Source organism: Hetaerina americana, unplaced genomic scaffold (genome assembly GCF_022747635.1).
Source record: "Hetaerina americana unplaced genomic scaffold, ioHetAmer1.1.p SCAF_5, whole genome shotgun sequence".
Taxonomy (NCBI): Eukaryota; Metazoa; Arthropoda; class Insecta; order Odonata; family Calopterygidae; genus Hetaerina; species Hetaerina americana.
In genome coordinates, this window is record NW_027287095.1 from 18,616,361 (window position 1) to 18,639,808 (window position 23,448).

Sequence of the window (23,448 nt, forward strand, 5' to 3'; positions counted from 1 at the left end):
ATGAGGTTACTAAGAAAGGGTCTTTCTTTGAATACAAGAATTTTCATTAAATACAAGTTTTAAATACATTGAAGATGTATTTAAAACTTTAAATAAATTGAAGATGTATTTATGTTTTTGTGGATTTTGAGAAAGCATTTGACACACTAAATTGGGTAGAGTTAGAGACTTGTACAGGAAATAGGATTAGATGAGGTATATGAGGTGAAATAATGATCAGCCTCAACAAATATCATGAAATGCACATTTTTCCTCTTTGAGCATCAGTAAGTATTAGGATTTACGTAACCATTGAGAGCCATATTCATACCTTCCTCTTCCATTAGCCAATGCTCACAGGAACAAATTATAACCCCTACTTATAATTGAAAAGACATCCATTTTGTGGGATAACAGCAGAGTATTCAGTTGAAAAACCCTTAGTCATGGTGAACCCATCTTGTCGCTGTATGCTGATTAGAGCAATCATTGTTGTTAGTACCTTACCCCTCCCACATTCAAGCTCAATTGACTTTTCCCACAGAAAATATAGAATGGCAGTACCTTTTCACCTAAACTTAGACTTGGGTTAGTCTTAAAGAGGTTTACAATTAATTTTTAGGTTACATATTTCTCCACTGGTACCCCAATGCTTGAGGCATATTCAAGATGTGGTCTAATTTGAATGGAATATCACAGCCATTCTGATTACCATAAATCTCTCTCCAGTAAGGTGAAACCCAGAAAAATCCTAGATATACAAAATTCATATTGATTAAAGAGGAAATTAACCAATAAAATTTCTTCAGGATTGGAATTTCAATCTTACCTGCTTGAGCACTATCATCCTATCTTGATTTGTATTAACATAATAATTCCAATGCAATTAAATGAATCTTGTGGGGATCGGGGATGGTGTGGTGGCTAACATACTGGGTTCCCATTCAAGAGGGCCAAGGTTCGAATCCTGGAGATGGCAGATCTTTTTCAGGGGTATCCTGAATCCTTATTCGAGGTGCTTTGTGGAGAGCACTTTAAGTGAGTAGGCCATCTGTTGGACGGGAAGTTAAACTGTGGACCCCCTTTGCTCAGAGCAGGCTAATGCTGAGGTTGGGATTCTCTACAGCCTTCCTCCTTTCCCATCCATCCCTAATGGTGCAAATGAACTCAGCTGTTGGTCGCCTCCCCTAAAAGCTATTACTACTATTATGAATCTTGAATAAGAATGAATGTTAAAGAACTTAATTCCTAATTGTAATTGGACTCATCTTTTGCATGCAAATACATTGTTTTTTTGAAGCCAGAGCAATGACTGCCATTAACGAGTGTCTTATTTCTTCAATTCACACTTCAGATCTTGGGTCCTCCCTACCCTAAATCCTATTTCCAAAAATGGCACATTTAATAACTGAAATGCTAAAACTGTGCAATATGAAAAAAATGGCACCTGACCATCTTTTATCAGCCATCCTGAGTCATCAGGTGGCAACAACAGGTTATCATGAAAAAACCCTGCCATTTTGTAAAACACAAATTTTGTAAAACAAAAAACACCTGTGTAGAGGTTGATTGCAATCTGGAGTTGGGAATATTGAATCTCAATACAGACAAAAACATTTGCAGCTTAGATTTAATCATTTATGACTTTCACTACAACTAGAATGGTACCAATAGGTAAATGAATAAAAGAGGTGACTTCATCTGGTGACTTTATTTTAAAAATATATTTCATTTCAATATGCTTACATAAAAACCTGGCTGACTTGTTTCAAAAAGCTTGCCCTAAAAAGGAAAAAAATAATTTCAATAAATTCCTTAATTTACTTTATAATTTCAATAGTTTTTTTTAGTAAAATCACACTACCAACCATTCTGTTGTAACAAAATACAACTCAACAGGGCAGCAAACATCAAATAATTCAACTGTCTTCGGTCAGGAAAAGTCAGATGGATTCACTGTCTTGAGCTCTCATCTCTTCTTCAAGTCGTTTCCTTTCTTGTGCTTGTCTGAGTCGCCGTAAAACAAGACTTTCAAAATCCAAATCATCACCCATGCTAGAAGAATTTCCACTCTGCAATCAAGAACAAGAGCAATTAGGATGATTACAACAGAAAGCAATAGAAAGACAGATCAAACATTTTAAAAATCCCAACCAAGCACTAATGAATGCCTCATAGATCAAAGAATTACCCTAAAGCATACTGCCTTGGTACCAAATCTTTGATTAATATTATGCATTGAAATAAGAAAATTGAATGCAGAGAATCATCTTAATTGTACAAATCTGTATCCAATGAATATATTTATCCGCTAGAAACATTTCCTCCTTATTCCAATTCATTTTTTAATTACTAGATAGGTTTCTACACATTCCTTCATCTTATTGTTCATGTTTATTTTCATATTTGCACTCGATTTAGGAAGATCCCTGATTCTCTTCATTTACATGCAAGGTCTCTAATGGTGTACAGCAGGTGGAAAGCAGAGGATTGTGTGTGGTAAAGGGTACATATTTTCCCGACAAATGGATTGCTTCGAAACTAATAGGATTTTTCTAATATATAATAGCCCTTTCTAGCTCTTTCACTGTATTTCATCCTAACCACCTGCCAAGCATGTCAAGTCACTCATAGGCATCCAAACCAAAGGTTGTGGGCTCATCACTGAATCAAATAATGAATGGGTATTCCCCAATAGGCTGGCTGGACTGTCATGAAGTAATTTGCAATGAAGGTAGTTTGAAGAGCCATACTTATGATAAGAAAAATCAAAAAACCCATACAAAAGGCATAGGTTTAAGTCCACAAACCCTATCTTCCATCAACAGAAGAGTGTGGAAACAGTTACAATTTCTGTGCAGTGCCATTTTATTTTCCTCTTTATAATTATAAATACTATGACATATACAATGGACCCATTACGATTATAACCAACTCACCACAGGAAATGAAGGAAAGGCAGAGGTTTTGGTGGAATCAAATGAAGGGAAAGATGTGGCCATACTGGGAAAGTGAACTTTCCCCTTTGCCCTTGAGTCATTCTCTGTAGTCTCCTCAGGTCCTTCTGACTTGCTTCCTTCCACAATATTCTTCCTTGGTTGTAAGCACTCAAGAGTCAGAGGGCTCTCAGCAAACCCTTTCTCATTTTCCAGAGCAGCTTTAGCAGATGAAGTATTTTCAAACTCAATTATTCCAGAGCCTAAAAATATCAGTGAAAAATACCATCAGACAAACACATACCAGGATTTCATTTTCAATTCTTTTCAAAACCTTACATGAAAATAACAATAGCCATTACATTCGAAAACCTTTATTTTTTCTTTACTGGCACCAGAAAATAAGACTTCAAAATCTTAAAAAGAGGCTGCACAATGCACATAAAATTAAATAATATTTTGACACATCAGTGTAATGCTAAGACTTTACCACTAAATATAGTGCAAATTTCCCTTGCCAATTATGTTGTCATGCAGTTTTATAAAGGATCAAAATCTTTCATTTTGAAGGATGCATTACAGAAAATATATTTTATAACATGATACTATGAACAAAAAATAAGACGAAAAGCTATTTTCAAATCTGAACTAAGCACAAATAAGTTTCAGAATCAACCATTCCCATCTCTCCATTAGGGAAACTCCTCATTTCTACTGTTGAAGAGGAGTTTTTAAAAGCAATACAATTTTACACACTTATAGTTACAATTGTCACACAATTACATACACTTGAGTTTTACATAAATATTCGTTTACATTATATTAACACTCATCAACCAGACATGAAAATAGATTCTTGGACACTGAAATTCTTGTCTTATCTTTGAAATGGTTAGACAGATTGTTGAACAATTTTGTGCACATTGATGTTGGCCCTTAAGCTAACATAGACAGGTTAGTCAATTTAGCATGTATATCTTTACATCTTCGGGTGTTGTGACAATCATAACAGTTATTGGACCAGATGATGATGTAATACATCGAGACCTGGTCATAAAATAAAAATTTTATCAAGTGGAAAAGTGCTCGATCATTTATTCATTGCGAAATGACTCTTTGTTTTTCTTAGCATAAGTCACTGCATGATAGATATCTACACAAGGTACAGTTAATATTCTCAAATATTTAAAAAGAGGTTGACAAAGTACACGATGAAGTTGATTACACATGAGGGTTCGATTGAAAAGGTTACACCACTTTTTAACACCTCTGCCATATTGCAAGACAATATAAAATATCACATATCTCTTGCCTACCACCCTCTATATAACATGAATACTTTTTATGTGTAAAATTATATTTCAATGGTTATTATCACAATTATCCTATGATTCAAGCAAAAAGTGCAAGGAAATAATATTTGCTAATGGAAAAGTGTATGATTAATCTTCTTTAGGGATATTTCAGTCTCAAATAGGGAATTAAAATCAATCAGGGTGTTAAATATGGTTCAGGGCAGTTTCCAATAGCACTTTAACTCAAATACATTAACAAAAAGTGACACTTCTGTGAGATATAACTTCTTAAAAATATCCCAAGAGGGTAAAAAAATTGTATTCCTGACCTATCAGCCCACCTCACTGGAAATTTGAGTAGGCCAATGGAGACTTCAAAGTACAAAAAAATCTGAGATTATGATTTTGAGAGTCACCTCCAATGTGGATGCAGCTTCCTGATCCAACATTTATGAATCTGGCTTTATGCTCAGCTTATCATCAACAAATCAAGAACTTGCTCTATATCACTGTATGAATATGAACAAACCAATGAAATCATTGAGAAGATGTAATGAAATCCAATTTTGCAACTGCAATTATTCACTTCGTTGTATTTTCTTCCTATTTTTTCAAAAGGAATTTTGAGAAAGTTGCAAGGGCGAGTTGCTCCTTTTTCAAACCTCAAGGGTTCACGACTGCAAAAAAATTTTGGCACAAGTTAAATTAATATTAATGCAATTATTTGATAATGCAATTCTTTGAAATGGTCTCAACAGCCGTAAGTTGCTGATGCATAATGCTCAAGAATTTTACATTGCACAACCTGAAACCATTTTTGCACATTTGTTCACATAAATGGCATAGCTGCCTTGTGATAGATTCAGTCCACTATGAAGTTAAGGCTTTCTAGTACAGCTGACAACTTCTACTCATCACATACCTATTTCTTCTCCTCTTCTGTCTTGCCTCCTAATGGTCTGGCCTCCCACAAGATAAAGATGACAGAATCTTGCTAGATGGGAACCATTTGACTAAAACTTGTCCCTCTTCTTCATGTTTTCAATGCTTACTTATTTCTTCATTTATCCTCCAAAGAGGTTATCAGATCAGAATGAGAAACCGCAACTTGGTAATTCCACCAAAAATTTACTAAAACATTAAATCTTACTGATACATAAAGTTATGCCTGAAACTCTTGATTAGAGTCAGGTAACGAGATGGGCAAATTTACTTTGTATTTCATTTGGCTTTGCAGATTGGATATTTAGAGAAACCTCAACTGCTGCCAAGTAAATTTTGAAGCCTTAATGCCATATTACAGAAGATTGAGAAGCTTTTCAATTAAATGCCAGCTTTCTTTTCATTTGACCACCAAATATTTCATACAACTACATAAGAGGTACATATGAGGCTTAATAGCATTTGGAAATCAGAAAAATATGCCAGGACTATGCCCAGCAGTACTACATTGCATTAACACTCTGGGCTATACCACATGAAAAACTCAGGCCTGTGATGAAAGAATGCATAGTCCCTTGACTTTACACTCCCATCACCTCAGACAGAGGTGAAGGAAATGATGAAATGTTTCACCCACCTCAGTTTGGAGAAGAATAAATATTTTTAAATTCAACAGCATCACATTTAAAAATGCTCAAACAAACTCATACCAACTCTTTATCTGAGCCTGCATATGCATTGCCATTGGTGTAATTTTACATTTGTTACTTGACTTCCTGCCCAACAACAAGAGTGACTTAGGTTCGGCTAATCGATCCTTCCAAATCATGATTTCAGGTCATTTGATTATGAATTTGTTTGAGTTAAATCCTCACTGCTGGATTTCACGGGCAACATTCAAGTCTTGAACTCACCACGTATACAAAAAATTAAGCAAAAACAGAATCAAAACAATTGAGAGTAAGTTATGCACTAATGAAACATCTCACCTCCCTTAACATTCTTCACCAGCAGTAAGTAACACAATTACCACTTGGTTTGTGCAACTGGCTAATTGCACACTACCATAAATACACACATAAACATTGTACAACTATCATTTAATGAGAGGTAAGAGAGAAACAGAAAGGCATACCTTTTTTACTTGACCTCTTTTTTGGTATAGTTGAGACCACAATGGCGGATATAGGACCATATTTTTTAAATATTGTCCTAAGATTTTCCTCATCATATAAGGATTTTCCACTTTCAATATCCCATCGAATTTTTAGGCGACAGTCATTTAAACTTATGGCTTCAGCTTCCTCTGGCATGGCATGAAAACTTCCATGGACATTCTTTTTCATGGTTCTCCATTCTTCCTCAACTTGCTTATTAACACGCTCTATTTCTTCCTTCAATTCCCTTGAACCCTGCTTTCGTAACCTCTCAATTTCTACCTGGAAAGCATACGAAGGACAAATTAATTCAAGTTGTATGACTCAATGCATCACGTGCCGGAGGGTCAATCCAAATGTAGATTAGATACAAGCATCCCGAGTGAATAAAGTAGAATGAACAAATTACACAAAATATATTAACTCGCTTAAGTTTTAACATTGTCATAAGAACAAGGTATTCAGGGGACAAAAAATTGTACTCCTTCCACAACATTCTATACCAGTTAATTTTGGATGGCCATAATAAGCATAAATTGGACTGGATGTACTCGAAATAGAAGAGTATGAAAGACATGAATTTCACTGATATCTTCGCATAGAGAGTATGCATGACAGTCAAATCACCTAAGACATTTTTGAGGGAATTAAGAGTGAAAGGCTTGAGAGAGAATTTTGTGACTAAAACTGGTTTAAAAGATGATTTTTTATAGTTTTAGGAATCAAGTGAATATAAAAATGACTACTGAATGTGACACAGACAAAAAATATGTGAGGTAATGGTAGTAGGGTGGTAGAAATCAGTTAAAGACATAATTTTCCTGCAATAACTTAAAATCAGGAATGGCCTTAAGCACTTCCTTGGAGCTGTACTGTGCAATTATTTATGACAAAACATCATGAAGACATTGCCAGTACACACACTGATTTTCTAAAATTTTCCTTTCGAATTGCGTTGCCATCTAATTTGAAAATAGAAAAGGGTGGCACTTGTTAATAAGTTCCTGTTATGAGCTTTTATTTATGGTGCTAGTTGAATTCTTTAAATTTTTCACACAGTGAACAGTACTTCTCAAAATCTTATACACTAGTCAACTAGGTACACATAACAGACACCGAAAACCAGTTAGTCATTGTAATAAATACAATTTTAAATAAAATAAAATGTACTAAATTTAGTGTAATATTTACAAGAATTAGTAACATGACAGTATATGCGAGTTCTTGGTGCACCCAGTAAGTGCAACAGTAATGATAACCAAATTGTACTTTTAGAATTTACCAAGACCAGGGTTATTAAAGCCCTATAATTTCTAGTAAAGCTGTAACTACTAAACACATTTCTAAATCCACAGAAATAATAATATAAATTTAAGAGATAATATATACAAATATTTGGGAATCTCTGCATTACCATGATAAAAGATTGACTAAATTCGAAAAATTTGAAGCAATAGGAATTCTCCACTCAATCTTACCTTTAATTTATCTTCGTCAGATTTCGATTTAGTAATATCTTGTTCAGCAATGACTATTGACGGCCCTCTCATAGATGCTTGTTCTTTAGCTTCTAGATCCTCTTTCAGCTTTTTTCTTTTTGCGTCCAATTGGCTGTGACGAGCTTTGGCTATTTTTTTTGCATTGAAAACTTTATCATAAGCTGCTCTGGCTGAAGCATCTATCAGTATTTCCAAAACTTTGGAAAGAGTATGAAAGCGTTCAGCGGCCCGAGCATCATCAGGGTTTTTATCCGGATGACAAGACAGGGCCTTCTTGCGGTATGCTGTTTTGATCTACAGAGTTTAACTGAGGTTTAATACATTGTTATAGAGTTACTATAATGATGCACACTTACAGTAGGCTATACTTACTTCTTTAGTAGTGCTAGATGGATCTATCCCCAGGAGTTCATATAGGTCTAACTCAGCTACGTTTATGTCCCCCATGATAAATAAAATTATTTCTGTCTGTACAAGAGATTAAAAAGATGACAATGACACATTAAGGAAGGAGGAATAACATGTTTTAACAAATAGTGGCCCCAGGAACGCACTCCTTTCAGAAGACTTCCCGAAAATATATATATTGACTCGGATTCAGATTTCCCCCCGTTCCTCACGTTATTTTGAAAGTATCGCACGAAACTCTCGATTTGAAACTCGAAACGCGGTAATTAATACATTCGATTTGAAATAGTGCGAGTGCGAAAATCGAGCCACATTGCCAAATGTAGTTTCAGAATGATTCAAGATTATCAACAAATGACGCTCCAGTAAGCGCAGTTTGATCCCTGGTAATTCAAGTGAACTCGTCGAGAATATGCTATGTAAAATTGCTGATATTTCGTCTCTTTAAATACTGAATTGGGATCACTTACTCATTTCGACATCGTTTTGCATAAGAGGAAAGTATCATTACCACACTGTGTTACTCCTCGCAAATGTATTGAAAGGCGCTTCTACATTGATCTCAATATCCACAAGGATGTCTGGAAAAGCTGACAAAGGCCATTCTCTTATGGCTTAATCATAATCTGAGTCTGACGCAGTATATCAAGGATAGAATCACAGGAAAGTCACAATATATCAAATAGTCCCTAGATCTTACTTTCGGTTTTTCTGCATGTTTCCTTTCATCCCTCAGATTGAATCTGTAATATATTTTGTAGTTCAAATTTCAATAAAATTGAAATTTTTACCCTGAAATCTGTAGCTTTTGAAAAAGTTGTTATGCTCCTAACTGTCAATGATATCCAGGGAAATTTTGGCGCAAAAGTTAGTTTTGCAATAAATGGTTGAAAAGAAGTGCAAGTAATCCTTATCACTGTAGCTTCTCTGTCCAATGCTGAATTCAATGATTTTGAATATAATTCCATGGCTTCCTCCTCTATTTATATCCACATCATACAATGTGAGTCTACCTCGTATGCGCGTATGTCAAGGACACTTAAGTTTGTAAATGTTTTTGGGATTGTGTTAGGATAATACATTATGTTAATATAATTAGGGGAAGTCCTGAAATTTTATTCAATATCATTGAATTCAGCATAATAAAATATGTAAGGACTACTTGCAATCCTTTCATGCCATTCATTGGAAAACTAACTTCTGAGCCCAAATTTCCCTGGATATCAATGGCAGAGCCAGGAGAAAGACAACGTTTCAAAAAGCTATAGATTTCATTGTGTAGCGGCCATGACGAGCCGGCGCGCCACTAGCCGCTCAGTTCGCTCGAGGCCCGCGAGAGGCCACCGGACGCCCGAGGGGCGACCGGAAGATAGTTCCGGCGTGCGCCGTGAAAGTGAAGAGGGAGGTCGCCTCGATAAAGGGAGAGAGTCTGCTACCGGACTTTGGCGACGGGAGATTGCATATAGGGCAGCCGAGCGGCCATTTTTGTGTACCATGCACGTGTGCAAATAAACGGATACGGGTGTAAAACGTGTGGGAGCTTTATTTCAACCCCCACTCTCTCCCCGGTCAACAACGCGCTATAATTGTAACGGAACTTAGCCCACGACTACTTAGCGGCCGGAGATTCTATGGATTTTCCAGTCATACCAACGTACACATTTTTGCACGAAGTAACTTAGGTAAATCTCCGAAACCATTGCATTTATGTCACTACATGGGACATAATAAACTAATTAATACTCCCTGTAATCACTAGCAATGGCAACACGGATATTAATTACGTAGTATATGATGTACGGCCCTAGAAATATAAATAAAACTAATTTAGCCTTAGCGGTAATTCGTCTTTTATGGCGAAAAGAAAACCTTGTGAAACAATATCTCCTAAACCAGAACATTTTTCCGCGATATTTTGCGTAAATCCAAAGCACTTCTTCCTCTATCTACAGGCCCAGGATCCAGGTCCTAGTATTCGTTACCAGACTCGTCCTTTAACTCCAAAAATCAGAAAAAACTAAACAATATCTCCTAAACTAGAACACCCTTTTATTACAATTTGGTATAAACACTAATCGCAACTTAATATTCAATCTAAAATACTAGTTGAATTAGGCTCAGAAAATTTTGCAAATATATACATTTTAATCTTCTCCTGTACCTCTATTTTGAATTTGCCAAAGGGCTTTTCTGGCCCTGTTTTCCATGAATTTAACTGACCTTTGAATATAACGAATACTTCTTGGCCTAGTTGGTATTTACCGCAAACTTTAAAACTCTTGAAATAAAGAAAGCAATTGCATGTTTGCGACAAAAGATGCAATAAGGAAGTATTTACAACTTACAGAATGTAAATTTGGCTTTTATTGAGGATCAAATGACATCATATGAGTTTAGTGGCCTATAAACACTTGTAATATGTTCCTGGAAGGTTTAAATGACATATTTTTTATATATCGTGTGTGTGTGGTGTGTACGAATTATATAAATTGAGTAATATATCTAAAGACGTGGGTCGCGGTAGTCCAGGGGTAGAGTATTGGACTACTGATCGGAGGGTCCTGGGTTCCATTCCCGCACAAGTCTCTGGGCACCTGCTGCTCCACCCAAACTGTGTGATTTTTCGGGTACCAGATCTTCCTGGGAAATCATAAACGGCGCAGGGAAAGGCCCCCTTCTCTGATGTGTGAATTACACACGCCATCGGGCTGGGTGAACTCTACCAAATCGACCTTCGGGTAGATTATTGTGCTTATGTTTTTTATGTCAAAACTCCTGGTTGGCGGCCGCGACATCATTGGTGGGAGCGTATCTCAAAATAAGAGAGTAGTATTTGTTTTATGAGTTTTTATTAAACCCTTTCCAAACAATGGGGTTCAGGCTCCGGGGAGTAGGGACGAGCGAGCACTTATGGGTGCAGGGCAAGGCTGGGCGTCTGGTGTGGTCGTAGGCTCGACCGACGGACTCGGAGGTAGGGTAACGGGTAAGGAACCGGGAAGGGAAATGATAACTCTATGCCAAAGCGTTTCCTCTTGACGCTTGGCTTGCAGCTGCCCGACGATTAAATCATTCAGCTGATATGTTTTCGGCTTCTTAGCCCGTCGATGAAGGAGGGTCCAATTAACTCCCTTTTCAACGGTGGTTGGTCGTCGTCCCGCCCCGATGCTGCTCTTGGGCGTTTGTACCTTTCCCAGGAGACAGGTTTTAGGCCGCCCATCGACCGCAAGTGATCTGCTTTTTTGCGTTCAAGCTCCTCATAAAAGGCCGTCGCGCGATTCTTGATGATATCTCCGATGGGTGTAGTATCAGTTAAGGCGTGGAGGATTTCTACGATATAGTTCCAAGTCCAAGTATACTGTTGAGCGCCCCTCTTTCCATCGGCTCCATATGGTGGAAGGCCGCCGGAGTCATTCTTCATTCTTTCTTTACAACAATTCATGCTCGTGAAGCGTACATTAAGATTGGGCGAATTGCCGCCACGTATATACGTCTTCGTCTTGATGGAGAGGGACGGTGACCGCAGCTTTGGCGAGAGTTGCAGTCATCTTCCTCTTGCCTTCCTGGTTGCAGCGAGGGCGTGACCTTTGAATGCCATGGATTGAGATGGTGCGTGGGCTAACGAACTGGCTTCCCACCCAGCGGTGTTGAATAATTTTCAGTGGTATTTCGATCCATACTTGATGCGTGCGCTGTCCGTCGGATGGGACGTTTAGCTGCAGACCTCTTGGCGCCTTTCGTAAAGAGTAGGCTAATGCCGACGCTGGGTTTCTCTCCACCCTTCATCCTTTCCTGTCCATCCCTAATGGCACAAATGACCTTAGCTGTCGGTCACCTTCCCTAAATACTACTACCACTACTCCTAGTCAGTTTAAGCACAACATATATTTTTGGCCCTTTTTCGGTCGACCGCTTCCTGTATTGGTTACCAGTATCAAACCAACCCAATTCCGAAGAGAAATAACGAAAGCAAAACTCAACTTCAATAATAATATGTCCACACCATATGGGAAAATAACAATGACTCGATCCAGTTTATATTTTTCAATATCTCATCCTTGGAATACTCGGTTATTTTTTATTATTATTATGAACCCGCATTATTACCTATCGATGGAAAATATAAGAACCTCTCTCTTCAAGGATGTGTTAAGTCATCTGGTTCCTGTTAACTGAAAAGACGCCCACCATATTATTAATATGATCGTATATCCAAGTAATATCTTCCCCTACTGCTGTTTGATACCGATCATTCAAAACTATTCTCATTTCTTTGGATTTTCTATTCGTCATAATTATATGTTTCTCTTTGGATTGGCAGCATACTGTCGAGTATTCTTCTAGGCAATACTATGAACCACCTCCCACGTGATTATATTCTGTGACTTTGTTTTTAAAATTCGGCCATTTACTACCAATTCTGGTAATGTTTCCTTGACATTACGGTTTGTTGAATTTTTAACGAGGATCGTCTTCTTATTAATATTGAATAACTTACAAAATTTTCCGTCCGATTCTATCCGATTGGTGTTAAATAAACTATTGCTTACACTGAACCTCATTTCGTTTAAAGCTACATAATTTGGCAAAGAAGACTTTAGAGACCCACTATTTGACCTACACGTTGACGTACTCTTTTATCTAAAACAGCCCGGCAGTGCTCGAATATCCAACCCGCTACACACCTGGCGGCCTCAGACGAGTAATGAACTACCAGAACGGTTCAGGGAGTTCCTGCACGATTGGATCGCCGGCTGAAGGTCGACAAAGGACTCCCCGATGTGCCTGCAGAAAGCACGCAACCTCTGATTGATGTCCTCCACGCAGCTCCAAACCTGAGGTCCACGATCGATACTCGAGACAAGGCTGCAGATCGAGAGCGTCACATCAACCCCCTCGACACCACCCACCCGCTTCACTTCCAGTACAATTCCCTGAAGGAATCGTCGACGCCAACATGAGCCACGACCCGCAGCCTGGAACACTTCGCTCCTGCAGCCGCCGCTCCGACCGCCGTCGTCACATGGAGAACGCCGCTATTAGCAATGCACCATGCCGTAAGGCGCTGGCTCATTCCCTACTGGTCTGCTCTCTCCCGCAATGGGACTATCACACGTCTGGCGTTACTGCTGTCTATTACTAGAATTCCCCCCTTCCCACTCTGACGGTTCCTTCTGGGGGGTGCTCTCACCGGGGCGGAAGTAGGGGCTGCAGATACCGCTGGGCTATCCTCCGATAGCACCTGATACCTGTTGGAGACGGGGATGAGATTTGCCTTCGCATCTCCCCTCCCTCTTCCCTTACCCTTTTACACCAAATTCTTGCAGCCCCTGCCACACACCTTTGGTGGATCACGGGGTATTCATGTAGATGTAGATTCTAGAGTTAATTTTGAGTTCTACAGTGACGAAGGGAACAGTAGTTTTTTTCTGCTATGAATTTATTCCGTATGATTTTTCGATGTTCCCAAAAATATACCACTGTTGCAAAATCCAACATGGCGACGACCAGTAAACCACGACGCCCAAACCCCATGCCCTCTTCTTGGAGCCAGTGGACCAGTACCCCCGGCCAACCCCTCCCCCTCGCCCCCACTCCCCGGGGAATGGGCCCGAGGATTATGACCCGTTTGTGGAGTGCGAGATTTTCCGTACGGGACGGAGATTGAGGATGAGGGGGGCTCGTGTGCCCCCATCGTCCTCTAGTCGTTGGAACGGAGAGATGACCCACGCAAGAAAATAAGCGCACCCTTTAGAACAAGTAGTTAAATCAACAACAAGGGATCTGAGCATACTTGATATCTTGGCGACGTCTATACCCGAGATAACTACAAAATTTGAAATAATGGACGGCATCAGCGACCATTAAGCTATTCTTTTAGAGACAATAATTTTTCTCCCGAAAGTAAAGAAGGAAATTCGTAAAGTATATTTTTTCAACAAGGCGAAATTTTACGGACGAATTCAAGATAGCAAACCAGACCGCCAATACGGTGACTTCCGCAGTTTCTTGGAATTATATATTACAATTTGACTTTTCGAATTCAAGATAGCAAACCAGACCGCCAATACGGTGACTTCCGCAGTTTCTTGGCATTATATATTACAATTTGACTTTTCGAATTCAAAATAGCAAACCAGACCGCCAATACGGTGACTTCCGCAGTTTCTTGGAATTATATATTACAATTTGACTTTTCGAATTCAAGATGGCAAACCAGACGGCCAATACGGTAACTTCCGCAGTTTCTTGGCATTATATATTACAATTTGACTTTTCGAATTCAAAATAGCAAACCAGACCGCCAATACGGTGACTTCCGCAGTTTCTTGGAATTATATATTACAATTTGACTTTTCGAATTCAAGATGGCAAACCAGACCGCCAATACGGTAACTTCCGCAGTTTCTTGGCATTATATATTACAATTTGACTTTTCGAATTCAAAATAGCAAACCAGACCGCCAATACGGTGACTTCCGCAGTTTCTTGGAATTATATATTACAATTTGACTTTTTAGGTATTAGGTACTTTTAAAGACCCTCCTACCATGGACTTCAACCTTCACGTGGTGGACGTGCTTGTGCGTTCCGATTACCCCTAGAGCTGTGCTGGCAAGAGCAATAGTTCCTGTCAGGTGAGTTGCTAAGACGTCTGACCTCAGTTGTGCAGCCAGTGATGCAGGCTGGGTGATGGTGTTAAGAACACTATTGAGGAAGGTAGCGGTAAACCATCTCAATTATTAATCCCATAGTTTTTATGACGGACAGTATAGAGAAAATGAGTCCTGGCAACTACGGGACTCGGCCATGTGTCGTGCCTGGCGGCGGAAGAGGCAAGGTTTCGGCAGTCGTCAACTCACGAAACCCTTGGAAAGCAAAACTGACAGCAGCAGCACAGAAGACACAGAAGAAGACCTAATCAGTTAGAATAGGAACTTGGAACGTAAGGACAATGTTGAGGATTGGAAAATTAGAGAATATTAAGGGAGAGATGGAAAAAGGAAATATATATAGATGTTTCAGGTCTATGCTAGGTGAAATTGAAGGATAGTGGGGATTACTGGAATAATAGTTAGCGAGTAATTTACTGCGAAGGGAATGAGACAATTCACGCTTGCCATCTATAAGAGAGGGGCTACTTACTTATTGTACTCTGGACAAAATATTCCCGCTATTTAAAACGCTTGAAAATCGTGCGAGAAAGCGAAAAGGGAGGTTCAGGAAACTTCTGAACGAAGGCAAAATTGCAGCGAAAGGTCACCGACGAACAAAGTTGCCAAGAGTTGTCTGCTCGCGATAATCTGGCCAGCACTCGCTTGTCTTGCGCCTTAAGGTCGTCCAGTCCGTTTGGGATAGCGCGGAAGGTGATGTTTACGCCGGGAGGGCAATGCTGAAACGTGAGAGAGAGGGAAAGGGATAGTGGTGGAGAGGAAAGGCCAGTTTTCACTCTTACACCCTAGTAGGCGAGCTTGTTCCCATCTGTTTGATTGCGCCCAAAATTGAGCCATTTTGAAATTATTTAAGGTTATACAGGTATTCGGCTTTCTTTTTCCTCATTCCCTTCTCTGTAAGGGTCTGTGATACATTTATCTTCCTTTTCCTTCCCCACATTGTATCGTATTTGTACCTTTCCCCAAAGAAAAATAAAAAAAAACACATTTAAGTTTGATGGAAGCGCTTTTCACTGCTATCATCTACAGCTGATTTCAATTAATTTTTTTCTGGAATTAAATTCTACTTTTAGTTTTATTTAGTACCCTGTGAGCCATCACTAGGGTATGTGGCGGTGGGGTGATTACACACCAGACTACCCTTAACCCAAAACACCTTTCCCTCCTACAGCGGTCCGGCAAACATTTTATTCTGATCCCATATCGTTGGTGGGAAAAATTACATCTTACATCTATTTCTTCAGCATTTAATCTCTCCAATTTAATTGACATGATCAATCCAACCGTAAAACTATGGGGCTAGTAACACCAGTAAGCCACCTAGAATAATATATTTTTTAAATTAAATGAAACAAACTCTTCTGAGCTTCTAAATTCTTTTAAAAGGCTTACAAGTTCTGGAACAATTCTGAGCGATATTTTCGTACGTGAATATTGGGCCAACATCGTTCTTTGCTGATTACAGCTCATACAGATTTTCTTCGTTTAAATTATTGTAACAATGCTGAAATAAATTTATGGTAAGGTCTTAGGCCCGTACCGAGAGTCGCCTTAGGTCTTCGCACTCATTTGCCGTGATCGCTTGCACGAACTTCTGCCTTCTTCGCGTTGACTACCTTCGAAAAGGAGATAGAAATCCTTCCTACATTCTCAACTGTGTCTGTAAAGGCTCGCTTCGTAGGAAATACTCTCAGCACGGGCCACCCCACCCATATCCACAATACGGATGCTTAATGAAATGGCCCACACTATCGTCCCCCAAAAGCCTTGTGTCAAATTTAAGTACAGCAGCCCCAACTCACTCCGTTTGGAAGGGCAGCCTACTAACTTGGGACTCAGCTTGAACCACACTCAGTTTGCCATGGTCGAATGCACCCGCGCTCATTGAAATCACTCCCACCTCTCCACTTATTTCCCCTCCCACGTGCGAAGTCATCGCATAGGTAAACGTGAAAGGACCTCCACCCCAACAAACTTATCCCCCCCCTCCTGCTTCACTCATTTCACCTTTCCAACGCACTCATCGGCCAGGTCATCTAGAGTGGACGAGTTTTTCCCCTCTTTCATTCTTGTCCCCCCTCTTTCGTCTTTACCCTCCTCCCGCACATCCCCTCCCTGTCCCAGGCGGGCGTCGTAGTCTCCCATTACACTTGCTCGCTCTCCGCCACTGCCCGCGCCCGCATCTTCTAGCTCTTCATTCCCTGCATTCCTCCATCTTACCTTTTTGCCTAAATCGCTTTCCTCTGTTCCTGGCAGCCTACCTTCTCTCGAGCGGGGCGTGAGTGGAGCTCTCTGCAAGCATTCTGTTCGTGGCTGCGGAGGGAGGACGAGGAGTGAACGCTCCGGTGGGTTGATGGAATTACTGGACACTGCTCCGCGTATTCCAGGTGGGCTTGAATGAGTTTCACCAACTCTCGCCGTCGATTTATATCTTAGTAATGTGAAAGATGATTATTGTACAGATCGCGATGAACTCTCTTAGCCCGCGTGAATGGGGACATTCAAATCATATCTCTGTCCTATAATATCGTTTTCCTCAATTTATGAATACCACATAATATTCCTATTTTAATTTCAGATTTCTCCAAGTATATTGACCAAGATTTCATACCGGGGACCACTTAACAGTATGTAAAATTTCGGTTTTCTAGACTACCCCGTTGTATCATTCTATTAGGAATATTAATGTAATGTGTATATCAATTGCTTGGAGCAGTTACTTGGCAAGGGAAGATCCAGGCAGATAAGTTGCTCATTCTTATCTCATTTTATGTACTTAATGTAAAAATTGTAAAAGCTTTAATGGTAAATTACTCTTATATAGATATTGATTAATTTAGAGAAAAAAATTCAAAACTCTTCAATCACACCCATCATACCAATCTGCATTCGAAAATCTTTCTTTTCTTACTTAATTTAGTCTTATTTTTATCTTGACCAAATTCATTTGACCATCTGCCATCCAGCTCTGATGCCATGTACAGAAAAAGCCAAAGTAATAATATTTCAACCACACAGATCCACAATTAGGGAGATTTTTTTAACCAAATTTTCCAAGTTCCGTAATTTAATTGTTGAATTTTTTATTAGTTGCCTTGAACCCTGAACTGTTCATGCGATTGAATGATACATCTTTTAATCACAAACTCCACCATGCTGCCACCCCTCCCATTGCTGTATTTTTCTAAATTTGTACTTCCTATCTAGAAATGATTGATGGACCTCAACTCTTATCCCTAGGCTAGAATGGACTCCACTTTGGAAAAAACGTGTTTTTTGATGTCTGCAACATCTCCTATTCATTATCAGCATAACTTTGGTGTCACCATTTGTGTGCTCTCAACTGAAAAGCCACACACTGATGTGTGCTTGACCACATGAGGTCTGCTGGGGCAGAAGAGGGGACAGGGAAGAGAGGGAGATTCACATCGCAAGTAGTGACGTAAGCTATTTTAAATCTTTATATTTTATCCCATCTGTGAAAATTTTGAGATATTTGACTTCCAGATCTTTGCAGTGCTTCTACAAGAAGTAGTGAGCGTTATATGTAGTTAGTGGCATGTCTCAAGCCAAAGATGACTATTTATTCTTCAATAAATTGAAAGCATTTCATTTTTTAATTAAAATTTTGATTGAGTTTTCTTTTTTTCTATCAATAATGAATCTTTCAATCAAAGAAAAACTTTTCCAAATCAATCTCATATTTCCCTTTAATTGGTTGGATGTGAGTCATCTAATTTGCTCTGTGAAATGAAGTTTTCTCTTAGCCTTGTCATAAGTTTAAGTTAGAACACAGGTGTGGTACTGTCTTTCTTTTAATATATTTTAAAGAAGCAAAACAAACCTTATGTTAATTGAGGGATTGTGGTAGGGATGTTTTCTCTCCAATGAGTCCTAGGATGGTTCTAAGGAATAAAGGAATGGTTAAGGTGAGTTATTTTTAGAAAAAGTTTTAAATAATCAGTGTGTATTAAATTTAATGACCTTCATGGGCCCATAGTGATAATGTGAAGATGGTGTCTCTGGTATTCCTTTGTTTTGGCCCTTTGAATTTTCACTTCCACGAGTTGGTGGGCATCCTCAGTTGAAACTCTTAGCTTATTTGTATGATTTCTGTGGCTTCTATGATGAGTTCATTAGAATCAGCTCTCAATGGCCGTTAATTTTGCCTCTCCAAATTGCATTTTGAGCAAAGGCCACTCCGCACACATTATGCAAGCACCAACAAAGAGCATTGCTTGTTTTTTTAATGTCTCGATTGTTTTATCGCAAGTGACAGTTGAGTTCTATTTGAATGGACAATATTAAGACTTGCTGCATTAACCTTTCACCTTGCAGATGCCTCCTGGGATGTTTTTAATTATAAAATTCTTTGTGTTGATTGCAAAACTGCTATCATACCAGTTAGACCAAAGCAGTGGAAAACCCAGGTTGAGTAATTCATCATTTCCCTGGCATTGCCTAACCCTTAATTACTGCAATTAATGCCTTAAACCCTTTTATTACCTATTTTCTTACCTCTGTATCAGTCCCAGCCCCCTTTCTTCAAGTCTTTTTTTCGAATCTTTGCTATCTTTTCTTTTTTTCTCTGTACTTGCATATTTTTCATTACTTTGTTTTGATGAGTCAAATTGTCCAAGAAAGTCAGTTCACCTGCTGCAGAATCTCACTGAAAGGTAATCTACAATGAACAATATGTTTTGCCTTTCGGGCGATGTTTCCTGGAACTAGCATGTCTGTATTGGAATCGATGATTAATTATAGCTTGCTTCTTTTAAAATTTCTGTTATAAACAAACTCCACTCTTACTGACATTTATGCCGACTTGCCTGATGTAAAAATTATCATACTTTATCAGATTTGAGAGAATTATTCAATCTTACTCACCCAAAGGGATCATTGAGTTACAAATCAGTTATGTCTATAGACCTTAATACTTAGGTTGTCATTTATCCTTGGATTGCGACCCCAAATGGAGCTTTGAAGGGTTTTATGTGGGATTGCCAGCTGAAATACCCAAAAAATTTCGGTTTTCAAGCAATTGGAATTTTTTTCACTTCTAAGGGGGAAAAGAGCTCTTTGTTACTCCCAACACTACTTGCCTTGGATATAGCCTCCAAAAGTGTTCATAATTTTTTTTGCACTAAAGTGTCATTTTTATTTGAATAGCTTAAGGACTGAGGGACATGACCCAAGTTGTTTTGGTATAAGGCTGAATGGGGAAGGCAGACGGGAAGGTGGAACAATTTTCACAGGACTTTGGAGGGACCGAATAAGATGCAGTTGGCAGGGCACCTTCTCTATAACCAGTTATTTTTCTCCATTCCTTCCATTTCTCCCTTCTATTGCATTTCCTGTCTTTTCTAAGCCTTTCCTCGCCACAATTTGAGAGAACATTGGTGATACAGTGGATTGGTACTGTTTGGTGTCACATCAATTGGATTACTGCAAGGAATATGATCATGATATATTTTCATGAAGACTCTTTGGCAGAGAAGTTTTGACTTTAGATTTCTAATATCCTTGTTGGGAATCATAAAGATAATTTCTCTAGACAACCTTGTTCCCTTGAATATTTGTAAATTTCCACTAGGTAGGCCATTCAATGAAAATTTCAATGAAAAAATAAAGGGTTGATCTACATGGGCAAGTGGGTATATGTAGTAAATAAGAAATTTATTTGGGATCAGAGTTAAACTTCAACAAAGTCTGATTTTGAAATTCATTGCCGTTGTAGCTTTGTAATCGTGATGTCATTGTTGTGACTTGTCCTACAGTTGTTTCTGAATCCCGATTGTTGCAGTATAGCTGCGGTAGAAGCAAGCAATTTAAGCAGTCGCATTTGGGCAGTATTGGTGGCAATGATGGTGAATTTTTGAAGGAAGTGGGTCTCACTTTTGATTAAATAAATCCAAATATATAATGATTGTTTATAGCTTGATACCCACTGTTGAAAGTAACCAATTAAATTTATTTTCATCCTTGTTGAGAGCATGCATTTCGTGAAAGTTAATAAGTTATTACTTCACAGGAGTTAACTCGTAAACATTCAATTAATACAAAAGCTACTTACACAAGAGTTAAATAAAAAGTGGAAATTTTGAGTAAAAATTCAGGGGCCAAATAGAACATCAGATTAACCAAGATTCAGGTTATTGTGGAGCCCTCACTATTGTTTAGTGACAAGAGCTTCAGCCAAGGGATATCACAGATTATTTCATGTGAACCTTGGGTTGCTTTCTCATGTGGTGCCTCCAGAAGGATATAAATGTCATTGAAATGTAGATTTTTGCTACGTAATGAATGGAAAATATGGCAACCGTGGCAATACTAAGTTTTATCTGTTAATATTTGTACCATGTCCAACCCAATTGGTCCCAAGTACGAACAAGGAGAGATTTTCAAATGTATATTCGAAAATGATAATAGACAATAATGAATTGAAATGAAGATGGATGGACCTGAGGGGGATTGAAAACTGTTTCTTTCCTGCCAGACCCTATAATTTCTGCTTTGTGTGAGAAACTGCCTCATTGATCTGTAATCAAAACAATGCAATTCTACTTGAAGGCTGGTTTTATGAGAGAGATCTCCTTAAAGTAATAAATATTATTTGTAACATGAGTGAAATTCAAACAACAGAAAAATAAGATAGGGCTAGTTACATCCCCTGAGCCAACTCTGGTTTCCCAGGGAGATCTGGTTAACCAACCAATCGCACATGTAATCACTCAGTCCGTAATGGTCTATGAAGAATTTTGAATAAAATAGTGTTTTCAAATGTGCAAATTTGTTATGCTAAATTTATTTCATATGCATTTTATTTCATTTATTTTATAAAAAAACTGAGTTGGCATCGGCATAAAAATTAATTGCTTCCAACATTTGAGTTAAGTCAAAAATTTGCCCTGCTATGATGGTAAAGGAAGAAATCAAATGAACATATCATTGGCAGATGTGGTAGTTCAGTAGTGCTGGACTCCTGACTGAAGGGCCTGGGTTTGATGCAGTCATGCCTCAAAGGCACCCCAAGCTGTTTTTTTTGTGTACCAGATCTTCCTGGGAAACCATAACCGGCACAGGGAAGGGCACTGACCCCCTTACCCTGATGTGTGAATTTAACATCTCATCAGGCTTAGTATTGAGTGAACTCTACCATCACGAACCAAACAGACCTTTGGGTTGATTACTGTGATTTCTCAGGTTTATATCTCAGTGGTGTCTAGCATCAAAGTATTCGGTGGTTTTTCATGGCATGGCTTGATTATTCTTATGTTTATGTAATTAATAGATTTATCCCTATTTGATGTAATCCAATCTTTAACATGAAACATGTGAATAAAGACTTCTCCTATCTATTTGTGAAGTAACAAAATGTTGGAAAAAATATTTAGCAGGCAGCCATTCATGTTTTAACTGCCAGAAACCAGCTGCAACCGGTACACCAAATGAACAGAGGTAGGTAGGTTCCTGTGGTTGAAAATATGAATTTCAGCTGATTACATTAGTGTAATTCAATGTGTTAAATTATTCAAGCTGGAAAACCTGTTAATAAATGCCAATGAGTTTATTGCAATAAAGTAACCATGGTGAAGAATCTGTTATTGAGTGGCCCTTTGAAAATGTCCTTTTTTGACCCATTAAATTCGAAGAGCCTTAATCACTCTCATGTGGATGGCTTATTTTCATTTGATCTTTATTTCAAATGCTTCTTCCAATTAAAAGTTGCCTGGTAAAACGGTTTGAAATCCCATCCCTAGGTATCCAATTACAATGTTCTCCAATCTCTTCCAAAGGCTTTTTCCTCTCCTCTTTTTTTCCACTTCAGTTTCAAGTTCCAAATCTTAATCATCAAACTGGCTAATTTAATCTGAATGGAGAGGTGCAATGCAATATGAAGAGCATTGATTACATTTTGAAGTAATCTAGCATTATCCACTCCTACTTTGAGCCACATTATTTGTTTGGCAAAAAATTTTCCAAAAAAATTCTCATTAATTTAAGATTAAAATCCTTCCATTGGTATGAGATATTATCCAGTTTTGTAGTTGGCAGGTAAATCTGGTCCAATAAATTATTTCATAAACTGTTTGCATCAACCTGTTTCTTAATCCTGGTTTTGATGTCAGATTCCATACAAATCAAACCTACTACTGGGTTATAATCCTTTTATTTAAAATTCCTTGGTATCAATTTCATTTGATTGCTACATTTTCCCATTTAACATAGGTCTAATAATAAATATTATATTAATATACTGGTAAAGGTAGTTTTATGATGAAAGCAGCTACCAAACAGTACAAAGACAATTTGCCCATCTCACCTAACTGAACAACCCAGCACTAGGATAAACCAGTCTTCAATTTATGCATACCTCCTCATTCCATTTGGTGTAATGTGCCTCTACTATTACTAAGACTTCCTTACCTAACCACCTTCCCTCTATTAAAATTTTCAGCACCCCATTGCTAATCAAAAAGGTCTGTGTTCACCTCTCCTGCCCGATTATTCCCAGCAACCCACTCCCTTATCACAATTCATAGTACTTCCTAGTTAGTGGG

General features: G+C 38.5%; 1 protein-coding gene across 1 annotated transcript; it reads right to left on the minus strand.

The window, feature by feature from the left end:
- Positions 1-1,680: 1,680 nt before the first annotated feature.
- Positions 1,681-8,554, minus strand: LOC139693874 (dnaJ homolog subfamily C member 17). The gene is made up of 6 exons (XM_071592189.1): positions 8,181-8,554; positions 7,788-8,102; positions 6,288-6,591; positions 2,919-3,178; positions 1,848-2,051; positions 1,681-1,761 (listed from the first exon to the last, which is right to left on the minus strand). Exons 1-5 carry the CDS (start codon positions 8,253-8,255, stop codon positions 1,923-1,925), a joined length of 1,083 nt encoding a protein of 360 aa, XP_071448290.1. The 5' UTR covers positions 8,256-8,554; the 3' UTR covers positions 1,681-1,761; positions 1,848-1,922.
- Positions 8,555-23,448: the final 14,894 nt, after the last annotated feature.